Source organism: Rutilus rutilus, assembly GCF_951802725.1.
Source record: "Rutilus rutilus genome assembly, chromosome: 12".
NCBI lineage: Eukaryota > Metazoa > Chordata > Actinopteri > Cypriniformes > Leuciscidae > Rutilus > Rutilus rutilus.
The window spans coordinates 10,530,978-10,552,271 of record NC_140217.1 but is presented as its reverse complement, the minus strand read 5'-3'; the positions used below and the strand labels follow the sequence as shown (position 1 = coordinate 10,552,271).

General features: G+C 37.1%; 2 protein-coding genes across 3 annotated transcripts; one reads left to right on the top strand and one right to left on the bottom strand.

The window, feature by feature from the left end:
* Nucleotides 1-199: 199 nt before the first annotated feature.
* On the bottom strand, nucleotides 200-10,358 carry dnpep (aspartyl aminopeptidase). Of its 2 annotated transcripts, none has more exons than XM_084426357.1 (15): nucleotides 10,265-10,358; nucleotides 8,034-8,124; nucleotides 7,636-7,724; nucleotides 7,270-7,383; nucleotides 6,939-7,064; nucleotides 6,650-6,774; nucleotides 6,449-6,533; nucleotides 4,214-4,321; nucleotides 3,422-3,499; nucleotides 3,234-3,314; nucleotides 2,987-3,147; nucleotides 2,328-2,367; nucleotides 2,128-2,229; nucleotides 1,168-1,335; nucleotides 200-501 (listed from the first exon to the last, which is right to left on the bottom strand). In XM_084426357.1, the coding sequence occupies exons 1-15, from the start codon at nucleotides 10,268-10,270 to the stop codon at nucleotides 451-453; spliced, it is 1,425 nt and encodes a 474-aa protein (XP_084282483.1). In that variant the 5' UTR covers nucleotides 10,271-10,358; the 3' UTR covers nucleotides 200-450. The 2 variants fall into 2 exon arrangements, with proteins under 2 accessions (XP_084282483.1, XP_084282484.1); XM_084426358.1 differs by lacking the exon at nucleotides 10,265-10,358 and adding an exon at nucleotides 8,392-8,469.
* A 4,349-nt stretch (nucleotides 10,359-14,707) lies between these two features.
* desmb (desmin b) lies at nucleotides 14,708-21,171 on the top strand. The gene is made up of 9 exons (XM_084425578.1): nucleotides 14,708-15,654; nucleotides 17,407-17,467; nucleotides 17,547-17,642; nucleotides 18,953-19,114; nucleotides 19,191-19,316; nucleotides 19,406-19,626; nucleotides 19,751-19,794; nucleotides 20,751-20,839; nucleotides 21,073-21,171. The coding sequence occupies exons 1-9, from the start codon at nucleotides 14,990-14,992 to the stop codon at nucleotides 21,112-21,114; spliced, it is 1,506 nt and encodes a 501-aa protein (XP_084281704.1). The 5' UTR covers nucleotides 14,708-14,989; the 3' UTR covers nucleotides 21,115-21,171.
* Nucleotides 21,172-21,294: the final 123 nt, after the last annotated feature.

Sequence of the window (21,294 nt, the reverse complement as noted above, 5' to 3'; positions counted from 1 at the left end):
GAGGGGGTGAGAGGGCAGGACAGACTGAAAACCCGGATAGTGGGCACGACAATCAGTACAGTAATGCAGTTATTTTGAGTAATACACAAATTACATCATAATGGCCACTGCTGGTCTGTGGTTTGGACTTAATGCTTACATATTCAAGGCACATATGACATGCAAATAACAATAATGGAAGACATGAAAACAAGGCATCATAGGTTTATCGGTTTTATTAGCAAGTTCACAAAGTTGAGTGCATGGAAACGTCGTTGAAGTACCACAGTATATGAGTGTTTAAACTCTCCATCTTCACCAAGCAGTGATTAACAAATGGATATATGTTGACAAATGAACAGATGCCAGTGGTTGATACAATGAGAAAATGAATGGGTGTTGGACAAGTGATACTGATTTCGCTAATAATGACGTCCATGAATCCCATCTGTATGGTTCTGATGATTCAGTCTAGTCCACAGTTACTGTGCTTCGTACAATGGGGAAGTGCTCAAAGAAGCCCTGCATATTACAACACAGTCATTACAACCCAAAACAGACTTAAACAAAAACATTCATTAGATAATCCTTCCTTAATCCTTAAAAGAACAGTTCACCCAAAACTGAACTCGTCCTTATGCTGTTCCAAACCCATTTGGCTTGAATTCTTCCATGATACAGAAAAGATGAAAATTTAAACAATTGCACTTGTCACTCCTTTTCATGCAATTACAATGAATGGAGCATGAGGCTTCAAATTCTTATTCTTATGTGTTGGATCTTTTTAATATATTGGTTGACCCCGTTCACAAAACCTCTGCGAATCATTTATTCACCAATATAGCAACATTCTATGATGCATTCATGGTGCTTTTTTGGAAACTTAAAAACCGTCAGTCTCCATTCTTCATAGTCGTAAAGGAGAGACCAACGCAATATTTCAAAAATGTTCCTGTGTTCATGGAAGAAAGCAAGTTATCCAGGTTTGAAACAAGGATAGGAAACTTATTATCAGCATTTACATGCTCGATTTGTCATTCTGAAATAATTCACTTCATAACCATGGCCATTTAATATTAAAATTTTCACAGAACTCCCAATTTTACAACTAAATAGGAGTGTTTTAGATTTAGATTTGCCCTTATAATACTGAATGACCAAACCTTATGAGGTTAAGCTGGCGTTTACCTTAAAGAGGGTGGTGGTCTGGAGAACTCCAGATGTGCAGCACATCTCACGAATGGAGTGCATGGCAAGTTGCGGTGCCCCTAGATCCAGGACTGCCATCCCTAAACGAGCTGCTAAAATAGGCCCAATTGTTGTTCCACATGGACTGTCATTCCTAACCATCACATCCTGTGGAAGAAGAAGCCTTTTATCCTTTTATTTATATAGCGCCTTTCCACATGCTTAAGGTCGCTTTACAAAAAAATACATTTCAAATTAAATTTAAACGGATAGTTCATTAATTACCCTGACGTCGTTCAAAACCCTTAAGACTTTCATTCATCTTCGGAAAACAAGTGAAGATCTTTTTGATGAAATTCGAGAGATTTCTGTCCCTCCATTGACAGTTACTCAACTACCACTTTGACGCTTCAAAAAGTTCATAAACAGATCGTAAAAAAACAAATCAATATGAATCGAGCGTTTTAGTCCACATTTTCTGAAGACACGATCGCTTTATATGATGAACAGATTGAATTTAGGCTTTTAAATATTAATATCAATGCCCATTCCACACAGAGAGAAGAGAGTCATATATATCACTGTTAATTGTGCATACAAACAGATGTGTATACATTGGTGACCAAGGCAAGATTTCATTCACCCTCTTTTTCCTCTTCTCCACCCATTTGTTTATGAATCCCACACGGTCTTATGAGCAGCCTGTTGCTAGGAGCAATGGTATGAAGAGAGATGGCATTCTCTAGATATATACAAACATTCTAAATGGCTACCAACAAACACAAACCACACAATAGTAATCAACTGCTCTCTCTTGCATTTCATGTCTTCAGAGCAGTAATGCTAATTTTAGCTCAGATAATGAGGAGCACTTTAACTGATTTATATGGCAGAAGAATCTTGACAGATGGTGAAGCTGGATGTAATGAAATAGAAGGGAGGAGGGAATGTTCTGCTTACCTGTAGAGGTACGTCCACTTTTCCTGCAATCTCTCGTAATATAGCAGCAGTTACAGCAGTGGTGGCGTAGCGCTGGTTACTGTTAAACTTGATGACTGGACCCTGATCCGGGACAAACAATGTGAGAGATTTAGCTGACTGGGCTCTGCCGAAGATTTTTATGAATGTGTTAAAGAGGAATTAGTGAGTATGTTTGTTACCTTATGAAAAGCAGGCCTGTGGTTCTCCTCATGTTTCTCCCTGTAAGGTGAATAATATTTATTATACATTACAAATATAATACGTTTTCAACTAGAAAACGAATATTCCTTTACTTTAACGTGGACACTTATTTGTCATTGACCCTTGCCCAGTTGGATAATTAATAATAACGTGATTAATCATTTTATTAAGGACAATTTCCAGCCTGTAAACAAAACATATGCATCACATATTATGCAAAACGTTATTTTTCGTTAATGTTTTTTGAAAGAAATCTCTCATGCTGCTCCTCTCACTGGATCAAAAATACATTTTTAATATACTTTAAGATGTAATTTATTCCTGCTATGCCAAAGCCGAATTTTCAGCATCATTACTCCAGTCGTCTACGTCACATTATCTTTCAGAAATCATTCTAATATGCTGATTTGGTGCAATGCTGAAAACAGTTGTGCTGCTTAATATTATTGTTTTATTATTATTTTTTATTACTTCCAAGACTGGAAATAACAGGTATTTCCCAGGTATTTCTTGTGACTGGGAAATTTGATTATTATTAAAACAAAAAAAGCACAAATTCCAGAGTCACCATAGTGATGATACCAGGATAAAGGCGGTAAGTGCAGAAACAAACAAGCTGGCATAGTAAGAGACTGACTGGTAGTTAGGGTGTGCAGCGTGTGCCATGTCTGCACTGATCATGTAGGACAGCGGCACAGCCTCCTGAAAGGCGGTCAGATTGTCAGGGGTCGAAGCTAGGCGTCGCAGAATCAACTCAGTCAGGTTAGACTGAGCTCCCTGAGCGCTTTCAGATCCCACCTATTGATCAACCAAGAAGCCAAATTATTTGGGTTAGGAGACTAGTGACCGATGGATTTAGAATCTGCATTTTGTTTTTGTCTCACCTCTTCGTTGTCATATAGGGTAACCATACGGATGTTTGGATCTTTAGCTAGAGAATCAGGTGTGCTGGAGTCCATGAGTGCCTGGGAGAAAAGACATAATTATGCATTAATTATTTATCATCACTCCTCAGATAATTTCTTAGTGACTGAATATTTAATAAGATGTTGCTCTCTGTGTTCAGACGTACCGTGAGGGCACAGAAACAACTGTGCAGGTTGTCCAGACGAGGAGAGAAAATGAATTCCTCATAGACACCTCCTAGTGCCTGCAGAACACAAAAACATGTCGAAACTCATGACAATCAGTTAAAAAGCCCAGGTGAGAACCCACCGCCGTAGTTCCGACAGTTCGTTTATGTGTAAATCATATGGAAATGAGAGCCATTAGAGCTCTTCGTCTTGTTCCTTCCAGATTCTCTAAAGTAACGCTTAATTCTGCTGGGAGTCCCACTCTCACATTTAAAGGCTTCTCTTCAGTCGGGTAAAAATAACAGCAATTCTCTTTGCTGAGCACAAATGTACCCTGCATACTAATCCTCTTTATGTCAGCACAATTTTCTGCAAAACCTCAAAAAAAGAAAGAAAGACAGAAAGAAAATAAAAAGACTACCCTAGTAAAAAACAAAATGCATTTTAAATACATTTATTTCATACCAATTATAGTACAAATCCAGCAGCATATTTAATGACATATTGCTTGATACTTTCTGATATACATGCACTTCTTCAACACTACTTCCAGATAACTAAAGTACAAATTTAGTTGTTACAATTTAGCAGACTTTAAGAATATCAATTTAGGCTACCAAAATTTCAGGGTATTTATAATAAGTACATCCAAAATGTAAATGTATTTGTAGTATACTTAGCATTAAATAAATGTTTTTCAGATACATTTTGGCATATTTATTTTTCACTAGGAGTAGAAAGCAAAACAGATCTTTTGGGTATTTGTCTAACATGAAGACGAAGAGACTTACGCCAGGCTGTGTGTCTGCCAGACAGAGCTCAAAGTCCAGTAATGCGTTTGGCTCGACCCCGAGCTGTCCACACAGCATCTGGATCAGTGCAGGGTGATGCTTCTCTGCCTGAACACACATTGATGCAAAAACACTGAGAAAAATGTTTACACAAGGATTGGTCACTTGTTCAATTGTTATCAGTCGGAATCAGAAATCTTAAAATATGTGTTTTTCATACTGCACATTGTAACGTTGTGGTCTCTAAATTCTCTTGGAGCATTCTACAACTGAATTTGGGTTATATTTTAAATGTACTTAATAGGCCTATAGTAAAGAATTTGAATATTGGTCATTTGGAATATTACTCGCTTTCATGTCGTTCCATTAATATGGAAGCTCAATGGTGTTTGCTTCACGCATGACAACCAATAAGGTTTGTTCTCGCATGTCATGCAAGCACGTTTGAGCTTCTTCAAGAACCAATGAGGTTTGCTCTCGCCTGAGGATGAGCTGCCATTGGCCAAATCTGATGTGCTCTATATATGTGAGTTGATCAATGTTTATATGTGAATAAAAGCTGAAATTAAACTCGTTCATCCTATAAAGTGGTCATATCTCTTTGGAAGACTTGGAAGTTAAACGGCTTGATTCATATGGATTACTTTTACAATGTCTTTATAAACTTTTGAAGCTTGAAATGTGATGGAATGGACTTTCAATGGAGGGATGGAAATCTCTCAGGTTTAAAAAAAAAAAAATCTTCATTTGTGTTTCAAAGATGAACAAAAGTCGGATAGGTTTGGAATGATAAATGATAACAAAATGTTAGCTGAACAGCTGTTATTACCAGAACTGATGCAAATAAATATACATTTTATACAAAAAAAATGTATATATACAGTTATATATCTGTGTGTGAGTGTCTCATCTTTGGACCCCACATTACCTAACATTTCTTATGAAACTTATTTAAATATAACATGACAAAATTTGTACAATGTAACTGATATCTAGATTAATATCTTTCCCTCGTGTTCTTTTTCTCTGTCTTTTTTATTTATTTATTTTAGTTTTCAGCTCATTAGTATTCTGATGACATTGAACATATTGTTAATACATTTTGTATATTGTATACAAAGTTGTATGTCATAAACATGTCATCTCTGTATGTTTTGCAAAAATAATAAAATAAAATAAAATAAAATAAAGTAGACTTTGAGTTGTAAGCACGTCCCAGCCGGGTTCGTCACTTATTGAGGTCCTCTGGAAACATTTCCATTGTGGTCTGTGCTATTTGCAGCACATTTCTGTATTTGGTTGTGTTGTGAGTATTTGGAGCACACATGTGTTGTGAAGCTGATGAAGATGTTTTCTTAATTTGCAGGTGTTTTTCTATTTGCATGTGTTTTCTTCAGTTGCAGCGCGTTGAGCTCTCTCGGCCACCGTTATGTATGAGTCTCTTTATAAAACATTGGCAATCAGACCAATATTGGATGATGATCACAGTGTTAAAATTATTGGTCAATGAAATTTAAGCCTAAAAGTTCCTGATCAATGCACCATTATAATTTAGATTTAAATTGAATTATTAATTAATTTCCCCAAATACCTGCACGATTGCAAATGTGATATTGATTTTATACAACAGTTAAATAAACAAGAAGTTATTATTGTTACATTTTAGACACAAAAGCGAGCCGTTGTTTCAGTGACCCATTCATAGATGATCACTTGCTTCGTTCCTGAATGAATCAGTCGTTTGAATGAATGACTGACTCCTTAAGAAAGCGACTTGCCACCACCTACTGGCGGTTTTAGTTTTATATTTAGAGTATCATTTCATTTTTCCTTCATATTCATGCCACCTCTGAGCTGCATTAAACAGTCTGTGTAAATATACCTAAATGCCACTTCAGATGCAGCTTCTAAAAAGTATGGTCAAAGTTTATGTATAATAAATTCTGTGGCAAATCAAAATATTTTTTTCTATAAAGCTACTTTTTGTAATGTCTATTCAATGCTTTTCTCATCTAGCAAAATAAATAACTTCAATTATTTTTGGGGGGTAACTTCGCTGCCAAAATGGATGTGTGATTAATTCGAATCGGCACATTATGTAATTATTAGATTAAAAATGTTAAGCGCTTGACAGCCCTATTAATTGTCATTTGGTTGCGCAGAAAGCATATACTTCAACTTTAATCAGGCTTGTGTGGTTTTGTACACCTAAAGCATGAATTTGCATGATCTTACGATGGATGTTGCATTAGAGGCATCTCCACAGGAGGCGGTTCCTGTTTCCAGCTCCTCCTGTATGGCAGTGGCCAGGAAAGGTGCTCTACAACGGACAGAAATACACAAAAATCAGCAGCATTCCAGCGTGCTTATCCACATCTGTCCGAAGCTCCACCTGTCCTGCTCCCTGTCTTTTCCTATGGCTAAATTAGTGCTTACAGGTGGTTTTCCTTGTTAGGTCCAAAGGAGTCGTTGATGTCTCTCTGCAGGTGAATGGCAAGGTGGGGGATCCTGAGGATAGGACGGGGAATGTGAACCAGACGCTGCACAAGCTTGCCTTCGCTCTGTACAAAGAGAAATAGACACACAACATTGGTAAAAGCAAGTGTTATTCATATAGAACTTAAGATCAACAATGTGGACGGAGTAGAATGCAGTAAGTTTGCTTTTGATTGGATCACGATGATCGCATGTTAAATGCCAAGAGTAAACACAGCAAGAGGTTTACCTTAACCATGATACGTCCAGCGATGGTCAGGTCACGATCAAACCATGTGTTCCAGATTCCCCCTCCATAACACTCCACTCCTATCTGCAAGAAGCCTAACTTTGTCTTCTTAGAGCGTGGCTTCACCTGAGCACGCACACACACACACACACACAGGAAATTAAGAATGATACCCATATATGTATCATCTACTTACATTAATGTGCAATACAGTGATCTGACTGCTATAATGTAATTACTAAACAAAACTACAGATCACTCTGATATGAACTGATATGTTATCTATATCAAAAAGCCCTTTCACAGGGCATCAGGTGTTTGTCCTTCTCACCCTCAGACATGGACTGTCCGTATGAGCCCCGATCATGGAAAAACCATTTCCAGGCTTGTAGAGACCACCGACAGCAAAGGCAATAATGGTGGAGTAATTTCTGGTTACAAAGTACTGGAAAGGAAAAGATTACAGTAAATACAGTGAAAAGATAAGGATGTTTCTCATTCTGTCCAAAAATAATAGAATAACCTACATATGGCAGACATTTCGTAAGATGAGCAGGACCTTTTTATACAAGTTTCTACACATCTGCCTGCTATCATCCAGGTGTTTGAAGAGTGATTTTTTTTTTTTTTTTTTTTAGTGCCTCCCTACATTTGTAGGGGCTTATTATGGTATGCTAAGATTTAAGTGCGCACACACCTTATTGGCAGGTTTAATGTTCCAATGTTCAGCCTCCTTGAGCTCGGTAAAACCAGCCTTCAGCAGGCGGGATTTACATTCCTCCACCACTGCAAGACGGAGAAGAAAGGAAAAGTGAGATATACAGACTTTAAACTGACATTACAAATCTTGTGATCTAGGGAAAAAGTGAAGGTGCATTCTTTCAAAGTCTAGATCAAGATCTATTAACCATATCTGGAGCTCTATCAGCCAGTAAAGGAACAATGTTCAAGACCCATATCTAGTCAGACTGTAAAGTTGGGTAATCATATTACAGACAAAGTGGAGCTCAAGCTTTCATGCATTTCTCTATAATACATTGTCATGGCTCGCAGCTCAATATACAGCATTTCAGTCCTATGTCATTCTTTTCTTACCATGGTATGGTGAAACTCCTTTATTGACAAAAGTAAGAAACTCTTTGGCAGCGGCCTGCACAGCTTCTTTGGAGCTTTTCATGATGAAAGACTGTGAAAATAATTGAGGAACCAGTAAATATAAGCACAAGCAGTCAGTCATATGCAGAGACACTTCACTCTATTAGTGACAGCGTGAAACCAACTGTATTCTTGTTTTGGAGATTTTTATTATCATTGTTTTGGAAATTTTCATATCTTTAGTAAGCTTATGCACATGAATAAATTAGAAACAACAAAAAATAACGTACAAATGTACAAAAACACCAATCACACAGGCGATACCTATATAACCAAACTACAACACTTGCAGAATTACCGGAAATCCGACACAAGGAACACTATACAGATCTCTGCACTGTCACAGCACTTTTAAAGTTACCCGTCAACCGTTCTTCCAGTAGCAGTTTTAACATTAAGTGACATGGCATCTGACGCACAGAAGCCAATGGCACATGTCACTATGGGTATTGGCACATCCGGTCTTCATTGGCATGTGCCAGTGGATAGTGGCATGTGCCAGTGGTGGATAGTGGCATGTGTCAGTGGTATCGCGACACACTGACACTGACATGACACCATGTCACTGTGTTCCGACACCTCCAGTAGTGACTGACAGATTAATCGAACACCTATAGCCTACTGACGTAATTGTGGCACAAAATCCTAAATAAATAGCCTAATTTTGTGATATTTAAAATATCAATTAAACGAATTAAAGTGCATTAATATTTTTTCAAACGTGTTATTTGTGTCACGTCTGTATTTGATTGGTATGTGCCACTGAATGTTGTGTAATACCAGTGCTACTTTATGTTGATTATCTCGCAAAGTCACAAACTGCCCATTCTAGGAAAGACACGAAACAAATCTATCATGGGTCATACGAATAACGTATTAACAGTTGCGTCCGTTACTGTAAACCTTTATTTTTGCGTGATGCTGCTCAGACGCACGCCAGTAGGTGTCAGTATAAGTGAGTGTAACACTGGCCAGCGCAAGATTCTCATCTCATTTGTTTGTTAGGCTCTGTATCTGAAAAGGAGTATACCGAGCTACTAGCAATATTCTTTATTTATACAAGTGCAAAAAAGTGCTCAGTACATTTAAAAAATTCAACAAACGTTCGGTCGCACAGGACCTTCCTCAGCACCTTTAATATTTCAAAAATAATTTTATGGAATTATTCAATAAATAAAATAATTTTTTGTTGTACAAATTAACTATGTGCATATGTTACATAATCTACATTATACTCCGGCAGACAGCTGCAGGTGTCACTATTGGAGGTGTCACTACTGGAGGTGCCACAACATAAAGAGACATGTCAGTTTTAGTGACACAGGCCAACTGGCATGTGCCAGTGGATAGTTAGTGGCATGTGTCACTAAAACGTGAGATGTGCCAATGGATTGCGTCATATGCCACTTGCATAACAATTTGCTTTATGCTGTCAAAAAATATGATTTATAACATCGCTAAGTTAATGTGTAGCCTACAACATGCATAAATCGATACAATTATTTTTGAAATATTAAAGCCACAGATGAGAATCTTGTGCTGGCCAGTGTTACACTCACTTATACTGACACCTACTGGCGTGCGTCTGTGCAGCATCACGCAAAAATAAAGGTTTACAGTAACGGACGCGACTGTTAATACGTTATTCGTAGTGACCCATGACAGATTTATTTTGTCTCTTTTCTAGAATGGGCAGTTTGTGACTTTGCGAGATAAACAACATAAAGTAGCGCTGGTATTACACAACATTCAATGGCACATACGAATCAAATACAGACGTGACAAATAACACGTTTGAAAAAATATTAATGCACTTTAATTCGTTTAATTGATATTTTAAATATCACAAAATTAGGCTATTTATTTAGGATTTTGTGCCACAATTACGTCAGTAGGCTATAGGTGTTCGATTAATCTGTCAGTCACTACTAGAGGTGTCGGAACACGGTGTCATGTCAGTGTCAGTGTGTCGCGATGTCACTGACACATGCCACTATCCACCACTGGCACATGCCAATAATGTCAGTGACACATGCCACTATCCACTGGCACATGCCAATGAAGACCGGATGTGCCACCGGATGTGCCAATACGTATAGTGACATGTGCCATTGGCTTCTGTGCGTCAGATGCCATGTCACTTAATGTTAATACCGCCTCTCCGTTCTTACCTGCATATGATAAAGTGGACTTTCACATTCAGTTCAGGCCAGGGCATGAACGCAGGAAGCAATGGGGATTTGCTGTAGTCTGGTTGGAACTGGTAGCAGAAGAAGTTTTGCGCCCTCTAGTGGTTGGAGGTGCAATAGCTCTTTTAATGACTATATTGACAAAGGCAGTTCACATACCCACTGCACCAAGTTTTGCTTGCATCATGTAACTTTATTATATGCATTATATAATACTTGACATAGCCTAAACATATTAAAAATATATGGCATGGAATGTGAAAATGTATCATTGCATTTTTTTCTTACTTGTAGGCTATATTTATATATTATTCAAAATAATTATTTTTATTGTAGTTGTAATTTTGCAGTGTAAATTATTTGATTTGATTTCCAACAACCCTATAGTGTCTTATTGTAGCTGAATTTGCAATTACATTTTTACAAATGTAAGAATTTGACATTAAAGACGATGGATACATTTAATAAGTTTAAAAAAAATCCACCTTTATAAAGGAAAATAACGCCCTGGGGTAATTATCACAAATATGCAGATTTAAGTAAGCTGAGAAATCAGAAATCATTAGGTCTTAAAGTGACAGCAAAATGTTAATCAAACAACTAAAAAGACAAAGAGAAAATCACTCCTTGCTTTTGACTGAGAAACTTCCAGCTTTAACAAGGATTAATCTGTATTTAATTTATAGGGTGAAGACTATGCAGTGTTATTTTAAATTTGATTATTAAATTTCTGCCTTCCTGAAAATCTTAAAACTGTGTTTATTTCATCTTTGTTCTTTTAACTTTGTTTTTGGCTATTGCTTGCAAGTTTATTTGTTCTTATTTTGTTTGAATTTCACTGGTAGGCCTGTGTAAAATTGAATAGCTTATTTATTTGAATAAAAGGTTACATGGGTTAAAACCTTTTTTTTTATCTTGCAATGATATACTTCAGTGATTGTGTTTACAGTGGGGAAATGTTTGAATGCCTCTTCTTTGGGGCAAATGCTTTCTTCAGCATAACAGTTTTTACATTATATAGGATTAAGGAGATATGGGCAGAATTTGCCTTGTCGTGCATCTTCAGAATGTCTTTTTGTCTATCTGTATCAAGGTCTGTTAAGTTTGGCCTTAATTTGCATTCAGCCGACATTCTTCAGACATTAGTTAGGCAATGCCTCAAAATTGTATTGGCTTCATTGAGATGATCCATGGCAAATTCCATGCAACATATCTAGTTAGTTAGCTAAAAAACATAGATTTTTCAGGAAATTCAAAATGGCTTATATTTTGCAGGGTTTGACTTAATGATTCAGAGGAATTTGGTTTCTGGCCCTTACGGTTTGATCTAAAATGTACATGGCCTTATTATAGCGCCACATAGTGTGAGACGGATATGTGTCTGTGCACTTTTTTCAGGATCATCCTGCCAAGTTATGGTCTTTCAAGAAGAAGAACTTAAAACAGCTTATTGTCCTGGTCAATATAATATAATATAATATAATATAATATAATATAATATAATATAATATAATATAATATAATATAATATAATATAATATAATATAATATAATATAATATAATATAATATAATATAATATAATATAAAATAATATAATATAATATAATATAATATAATATAATATAATATAATATAATATAATATAATATAGCCTAATATAATATATAATTCAGTCATGGGAAAGTAAGGAAAATGGGGGAATCATGGCAAGCAAGGAAACGTGTTCAAACAGAAATATCAACATTAAAATAATTTTAATGCCCAGAGATGAGTACATAAAAAAAAAAGAAAAAAAAAAAGAAAATACACTTGTATTTGTATGTCTATGTTTTTGTACTGTTGCCTGGTTGCAATACAATATTTAGAAACATGATCTTCCCCGCTTCCCATCACAAGAGTACACACAGCCCTGAAGCACGAAGTTAAGCTGGTATGATTCACAAAACATAATAACATATAGCATTTTTCACAGTCTATCTGGAATTCACAATTGTACAAATCGTTATGTTGTTTGGAATTATTTGAAACCTTCTATGCATTTTCAGTTGTGTGTGTGTGTGTGTGTGTGTGTGTGTGTGTGTGTGTGTGTGTGTGTGTTTGTTCTAAGAAACAAATAAAATATTTGATCTCATCCAGGAATTGCAAGTTTATCTGAGTGATATTTGGCAGCAACATCCCTGAACTTTTAGGATGCGACCACAGCATATTTTTATTCAGTCACAAAAAAAAAAACAAAAAAAAAAACTAAATGCCACAGCTTCTATGTGAACAATACCATGGCAACATCTGATAGTGAAAGGTCACACTCTCTAATTAAAGCAGTTTTATAGAAAACAGCTTTTCCTGTTGTCAAGCAAGGATTTAAAGACTCTTCTCCGACTTTGTCACAATTTGATCTGTTCTGGACAGCAATTATTTATATTTACCTATTTATTTGTATTTGGTTTGCATTTATTGTTTTATTATATTCAGAATTACACATTAAATAGAGAAAATGTAAACAATAGACCAAATTATTGTCAGGATGATTAATTGGCTTACATTTTTGCACTCGTCGATATGGCAGTCTTTTTGGACATACACTGACACCTTGTGTCGTGAATGTAACATTACCCAATATTTCCAAATGTTTCAGGTGGAATTTATGCTCTAATCACATTTTTTTGTGTGTGTGTGTGTGTGTGTGTGTGTGTGTGTGTGTGTGTGTGTGTGTGTGTGTGTCTCAAACTTTTTGAATGAAAAAAACATTGCTGAATGCAACTTTAAATACAACACATATCTTCATCATTTTACTTCATTATACTTGTGCACCTTATATAGAGCCGAAAGAGATAGAACAGGGTGAGAGGAGAGGTGAATAAACAGGAGGAGAGTGGGAGAGTAGAGGAAAAGAAGATTTGTTTATATTCTCTGTCACCTGTGGTCTTTCTCTCCTGCCAGTTGAAGGCTTCCAGAGAAGCTTTTGTAATGATGGAATTCCAGTCCTCTTACACTCTCTATAAATAGGTTTGACAAAAACCATGGAAAGCCATCAGAGGCTTGTAACAATTTATATGCCTTATTTGACCCCTCAGCCCAAAAGATCTGAAATTGCACACTTTAAAATACATGAGATTGTATAGGGAAAAAGGCGTTGATCTCCACTTTTCGCAATTCAGATCATCTTCAGAAATAGGTCTGTCATTACATGCACATCTTAGGTTATTTCATTATTAATTCTGCTTGATGCAGGTCTAAAACAGGGGTCTTTAATAGGGGGTCCACAACTCTTAGATTTTGTGAAATAATGAAAATGTGAGGGGGAAAAATACAACAATTAGTTAACTAAGCAGATGTTAAGGTAAAGTTAAGTAAAACTAAAATGTACTAATGATTATTTTAACGGCTTTGCAATGTAGGCTATGAATAATTTAAATGCATTAATATGATAGATGCGAATATGAGAAAGACATTAAATGCAACACTCAGTTTTATACAGTATGTAGCAGGGAATCCCTGCGCTCCCTCTCATCCTCTAAGGAGTACATGGCATTGATAAAGACGAAATACCCTTGGGGTTTAGTATTATTGGCCACTTTAAACAAATTCACCCACCGTGGTCTCTAAATCAAATGAACTCGGTAACAAGGGTGTGTTGTGTTGAAACATCTTAAAACTGTTCTCCTTCAGTAGTGACATGGCAAATGACATTATCCAATAATGGCAAAATGCATTTACCAATGCAGGAGGAAAGGATCATCTATTCTGCCATTTCCAGAGAAGGTACACAGTAGTGACATGGCAAATTACATTATCCAATAATGACACAATGCATTTGCCAATGCTGGAGGACAGGATCGTCTCTTCTGCCGTTTCCAGAGAAGGCACACAGTCGTACATCCCCTGCTCTCCAGTTCATGCCTTTCCTTTTTAAGGCAGCTTAGATAAACCTTCTGCTCGATCTGTGCTCATCTGTTTACCAGCTTTGTACATGTGACATTTTCTCAAGCTGTTATCAGGGCATTTGCAAAGGGCAGAGCAATGCAGTGACATCATTGTGGCAATTTATGGAATCCCAATGTAAATGCTCTTTAATTTTTTCCAATCAATAAATGGTACACATTTGAGGAATGATTTTTATTCTTAAAGTCGCCCTTTGCTTATGAGCTTAAAGGAACAGTTCTCTCAGAAAAGGAAAAAAAAAAAACACCCTCATATCATTCCAAACTTGTATTACTTTCTGGAAAAGAAAGTATTTTTTATGGTTTTATTTTTATTTTTATTTTAAGTTACCTATAATAACCCTGGCCCATACAATGAAAGTGAATGGGGTCCAAAACAACAACAACAACAAACACCAAGAAATTTCTCAAAATATCTTGTTTTGTATTTCACATAAGATTAGTAAGTGAGTAAATGATGAAACCATTTTCATTTTGGTTGATCTATCCCTTTAATTAGAAAAAAGAAATAGAAAAAGGTGAAAAACATACATGTGCTTGTCATTTAGTCATTTCCCAAGATTGCAGGTTTGGACCAGAGTCCACAACTGATGAGGGGCACAGTTGGTTCTCTCTCTCACTTCATACTAAATATTCTTGTTCCAAGAGTTGGGACAGCTGGACAGTAAGTGAAAGAGGTATAGAAATAATGAAGGGGTAGGATGGAAGGAGTTTGGGGTAGTTGGGGAGGGAGGGAGGGGGCAGAAGCCTACAAATAGCCACAGATGATCATGTCATGCGCTCATTCTGTCTCTGTCCTCTCCGGAGGCTGTTTGTATTCATCTGGTCTGTCCTTCTTGTGCTCCAACATGAGCCACTCTTATGCCTCCTCCTCAGCCTCTTCATATCGTCGCATGTTTGGCGGTCCCGGCTACATGACGCCACCAATGTCCCGTTCTACGTTTGGCCGAGCCTCCACCGGAGGGTCCGGCAACTCTAGGGTCAGCTCCAGAGTCTACGAACTCTCCAAGACCTCCACTTCTTCTCCTGGATTCTCCAATTATCGAGCCTCCTCCTACAGTATGCCCAACTTATCTGCGGGCTATACCCGCTCCTATGGCGGGATGGGTGAGACGCTGGACTTCAGCCTGGCAGACGCGCTCAACCAGGAGTTTCTCCACACACGCACTAATGAGAAGGCTGAGCTTCAGCACCTGAACGACCGATTTGCCAGCTACATCGAGAAGGTTCGCATGCTGGAGCATCAGAATCAGGGGCTGGTGGTTGAGGTGGAGCGTTTGAGGGGGAGGGAGCCCACGCGCATCGCCGACCTGTACGAGGATGAGATGAGGGAGCTGAGGAGAGAGATCGAAGTGGTGACCAATCACAGATCACGTGTGGAGGTGGAGCGGGACAACTTGGCAGATGACCTGCAGAAACTGAAAATCAGGTAAGACGCATGAATACTCCACTGGAAAACAAACAAACATCTTAAACCAGCCTAAGTTGGTTTAACAGTCTCCCAGTCTTCAGGCTGGTTTTAGATGGGACATTTCAGCTAGTCAGGCTGTGAGAAACCAGCTGACTGCTCTCGACTGCTCCTGTGAACGCGCGTTGGAGATTCATATTTTGTAAATAAAGTGGTAAATTGTGGGGTTTTTTTGCAAATAAAGCACTCACTTTGCTTTATTAAATTGAGTTTAAACCACTGGAGTCACACGGATCATGTCTTTACTACCTTTCTGGGGCTTGAAAGTAGTTGCGTAGGGTGCAATGGAGGGTTTTGGGTGAACTAACCCTTTAAGATTCTTTATGGAGCCACAGATGACAATACAGTAACCACCATTTTTAAGAGTGTCGGCCAGAGTCCAACTAGACCAGCTGAAGACCATCTTAGCCAGGCTGGGAGACCATCTTAAACCTTCTAAGACCAGTAAACCAGCTTGGGCTGGTTTAAGCATTTAAAAAATGGAATAAAAATGATAGTTTCTGTTTGAAAGGATACAGTTGAAAAACTTGCTATTTTGTAAAAAAAAAAAAAAAAAAAACTATATGCAAATTTTATGCATGTATTCTTTGTGGTAGTGAAGCTGTCAATCCACACTTGAGTTTCATATTTAGAAACACAGTGCTTTACCAATCTAGAGTCTTTCAGAGCCAACAGAGAAATGAACATGATCTCTCCCCGTCACAAACATCTTATAAACACTCATAAGACAACAGCACACTCTCATAGCAATTGATGATGTTATGTTTAGGGGTGGACCTTCTTTCTGAGTTAACAAAAAAAAAAGTACCTTGTACAAATCAAGTTCATACGAAATTGGTACCTTGTAAAATAGTTATGTTTTCTTATGAGATCAGGTTGAAGGAACATAATCTGAGAGGAATACAAACATCATGTTCACCCATAACACAACATGAAGACTAAATCACAGCAAAAAGAGCATAAGATCTTGTGAACTATTTAACAACTGGAGGAAAGAAAAATAACCAGTTAAAATGAAAATTGTTTTATCAATTGAGAATGTCAGTTTATATTTAAACCAATGTATTATTGAGGTTGTAAAGCTTATGCTATATTAAAGCATGCACTTTATCTCCTGAAATATCTCTATAAGCTGAGAGTGGGAGAAGGGACTTTTCTCCCCTGAAATGACCTTTTTTTCCCAGAATAAGTAGGCTATATGTAGGCTAACTGTCGGAGGGGTTAATATGACAGTCTTCTCAAAATACAGGCAGAATATTTATATAATGGGTTTGATAAATCAGGCCGAGAGACCATGTCACTGGATTGTTCTGATGTATTCTTTATTTAATACTGAAAAGAGTTTCAAATAGCCTCTCTCTGCAGTGACCAAGCTAAGAAATAATGTAAACATTACTTCATCCGGTCTACCATTTAATTATGAGCTAAATAAAATGCTGTATCAGACCTTGAGAGATTATTAAAGGCTTAAAGAAACTGCCTTTATAAAGGAAGCTATTGTCCTCTCAAACATGTTGTTTACAATAGCCTAGCTTTAATTCCTATTCAGGAGTTAGTCAGCCTAAAAGTGTTGGCCCCACTCCACCTTCAAGCGCGAAGAGCATGTGTGTGAAGTTGTTGTTGTGCACCTTCGGTCTATAAAAGGAAAGGAAAGAGGCTGGTTGTAATAAATATGACATACACAACTCCCATTCCCCCTTTTCTTCTTGCCAGGCTTCAGGAGGAGATTGCACTGAGGGAGGAGGCAGAGAATAGTCTGTCCGCTTTCAGAGCAGTGAGTCCCCTAAATTGGTTTTTATTAATGAACATTAAAATGTGGCATAGATTCATTTTGGTATCACATCGACTCTCAGGACGTGGATGCCGCCACTTTGGCCCGCCTGGATCTGGAAAGACGCATAGAGACTCTCCAGGAAGAGATCGCCTTCCTCAAGAAGATTCACGAGGAGGTCAGCACTTTTAAAGACTTTTCATTTATTTTGTCTGTGCCAATTTGACTTAGTGGTGCACACATAAACTAATATTGTAGCTTTTTTTAGTAACAAACCTTTTTACAACAAGGACCGTGTTGAGGGATAAAACGTTGTTGTTCGCCACACAAACACAGCCTCCAGGTAAGGCAGCTAAAATATAGCATTTTGTGTCCTCCGTCTCATACAAACTATATCGTTCTCATTTAAAAATAAATGATTCACTGATTTATATGTAATATTGGAAAGTGAGAAGACAGTCATTTGTCTCATTCAAACTGATATTTATCAGTTATGTTTTTGTTCAAAAATATTATGTAGCTCTAAGTGTGTCAGACAGCTCATGCATAGGCTATGCATCTCTTCAAAACATGATTCACTGATCCATTTAAGTCCTTTTACTTTTTTTGTAGTGCAATATTTGGTTAAATTCTGCTGTTTGTCACTATATTTTAAACTTTAGGGTCAGTACGATTTCTTAACGTTTTTGAAAGAAGTCTTTTATGCTCACCAAGGATGGATTTATTTGATCAAAAATACAGTAAAATCAGTAATTTTGTGAAATATTATTACAATTTAAAATACTATTTTAATATATTTCAAAATGTCCTTTATTACTGTGATGGCCAAGCTGAATTTTCAGCATCATTACTCCAGTCTTCAGTGTCACATGATCCTTCAGAAATCGTTCTAATATGCTGATTTGGTGCTCAAGAAACATTTCTTATTTTTGGCAATTTTTGAAGTCGAAAAGAACAGCATTTATTGGAAAAATAAATATTTTGTTACATTATAAATGTCTTTACTGCCACTCGACCAGTTTAATTATAAAAAGTAATTATTTCTTTAAAATACTTTTGAATGGTAGTGTACATTTATTTTGTCGTTTTTTTTATTTATTTGTATTTCATATAAATGTACCTATTTTGTACCAGATAAAGGACCTACATTAAATTACTGTGTCTATGAATGTACTAAAATTTAAATCATCATGATACAATGCGCTTATTATTATTTTACGTTGTTGAGGATATAGCTTTAAATTAGCTTAAAGCTTCATAGTAAAGTAGCTTCCCCAACACTGCTGAGCTGAGTGAATCTCAGAGCTCTATTAGAGCTGCATCTGTTCCTATAAAATACTTTGAAACACAGTATGACAGGCCTCTGCTTCAGGCCCAGGTGCGCGTGGATGTATGAGTTTAGTCCTGCCAGTATCAACAATGCCGTGCTGCTTTATTAGAACAAGCACAATCACATACACACAAGCCTTTTTTTCCCTCTGTGTGCAGGAAATCCGTGAGTTGCAGGCCCAGATGCAAGAGACCCAAGTCCAGATCCAGATGGACATGTCCAAACCAGACCTGACCGCTGCCCTGAGGGACATCCGTGCTCAGTATGAGGGCATCGCTGCAAAGAACATCGCAGAAGCCGAGGACTGGTACAAGTCAAAGGTGAGACAGAAGAAAGAGAGAAGTGAAAGGAGAACCTGCTGATCTTTGACCTTTGTTTTGTTTTTTTCACCATCAGGTGTCAGACCTTAACCAGGCAGTGAGCAAGAACAACGAGGCGCTCAAACAATCCAAGCTGGAGAGCATGGAGTTCAGACACCAGATCCAGTCCTACACCTGTGAGATCGATTCCCTCAAGGGCACTGTGCGTTTGTCTGTTCTATCTGATGTGGATTGCTCTGTTCTTTTGTCTTTCTTCACGCGTCATTCATCTCTTTCTCTCTCACTCCGTAGAACGAGTCTCTCCTGAGGCAGATGCGAGATATGGAGGATCGCCACGGTCGTGAGGCCGGCTCTTTCCAGGACACCATCGCCAGGCTGGAGGCGGAGATCTCTAACATGAAGGATGAGATGGCACGTCACCTGAGAGAATATCAGGACCTGCTCAACATTAAGATGGCCCTGGATGTGGAGATCGCCACCTATAGGAAGCTGCTGGAAGGAGAGGAGAGCAGGTACAACGGACAGGGAATCAAACAGATGTGTTTTTGTTGTTTTGAACATACTCCATCCTTTCTGCTTATTCTGATGGCTTTTCCTTACTTGTTTTTTCATCATCCTTCCTCTCCCACGTTAAAGGATTGTGATGCCCATGCAGGCGTATTCCACTATAAGCTTTAGAGGTAAGATGAAAACCTTGTTTTAAGTAGAAATCTTTGTATGCGTTTCCTCAGAGGCCACAGGGTGGCGTTGTACCTGACTTAATGCAGTTTGTGATGCCTTATGATTTTCTTTGAAGACTCTATTTAATTATCGAGTCAATTTAAACAGAAAGTGAGTGTTAAATACAGTTAGTATGATTTAATTTAATGTTGATATATTTAGAATTTTTTTGGGGCGTATTTAAAAAAAAAAAAAAAACTTTTATTCAGATCAAAAATACTTTGAAAGCTTTCAAATAAATGCTGTTCTTATGAACTTTATATTCATTAAAGAATCCTGAAAAAGAGTATCACAGTTTCCACAAAAATATTAAGTTGCACAACTGTTTTTAACATGCTGGCAACTTTCATTTGTTAACATTAGTAAACTACATTGGTTAACATGAGATAACAATGAAAACTACTTCTAAAGCATTTTTTAATCTTAATCAATGTTAATTTTATAATTTACGAATGCTTTATTAAAACCAAATGCTGTATCTGTTAATATTATTGAATGGACCTGAGCTATCATGAACTTAACTTTGAACAGTTGTAGGCTATTTTTATTAACTAACGTTAACAAAGATTAATAAATACTGTATCAAATATATAGTTAATGTACTCAACTAATGTTAACTAAAAGGACTTTATTGTGAAGTGATACTGGAACGTTCCTTGAGCAGCAGATCAGTTTATTAGAATGGTTTCTGAAGAATCATGTGACTGATTCAGCCTTGCAATCACAGGAAAAATTACATTTTTAAATATGTTTTATAAAAACTTATTTTAATAACACTTAATATTTCCCCCTTTTCTGTATTTTTGATCAAATAAATGAAGCATCGGTGAGCGTGAGACTTTTTTCAAAAACATCTTACTAACCCCAAACTTTTGAACGGTAGTGTATATGTGTTTATTAATATCATTTTCAACAGAGACGAGTCCAGAGCACCAACAGAGAGCATCTGAAATGCACTCAAAGAAAACGGTCCTGATCAAGACCATTGAGACGCGTGACGGAGAGGTGTGATGCATGCGCGCACACATTTCAGTTCATTCTCCTCATAACATCATATGCAAAATCAGCTTCACCGCACGTCAAATAGTTTTGTGTTCAAAATGGTCTAATAAAACATCAAAATATTTGATTAAAGTACTTGGATATTGTAAATCATTAAATAAAGTAACATTCATTGCAGAAGCTTGCTGACAGGAAGAGATGTCTTTGAATTTAAATGAGTCTACTGCCCCCTATAGGTGGTGAGTGAATCTACACAGCACCAGCAGGACATCATGTAGACCTCGGATGAAGAGCCTCAACTAAAAAAAATAAAATAATTTTATATATAAAAAAAATCAAACCAAGACAAAAATACAACCACTAGGACAGATATTCATATTCTGTACTTTTTTTTTCTTTACATTCTAAAAGTGATACGAGCACATCTGCATGAGTGGGAGAAGAGAGAGATCACTTTC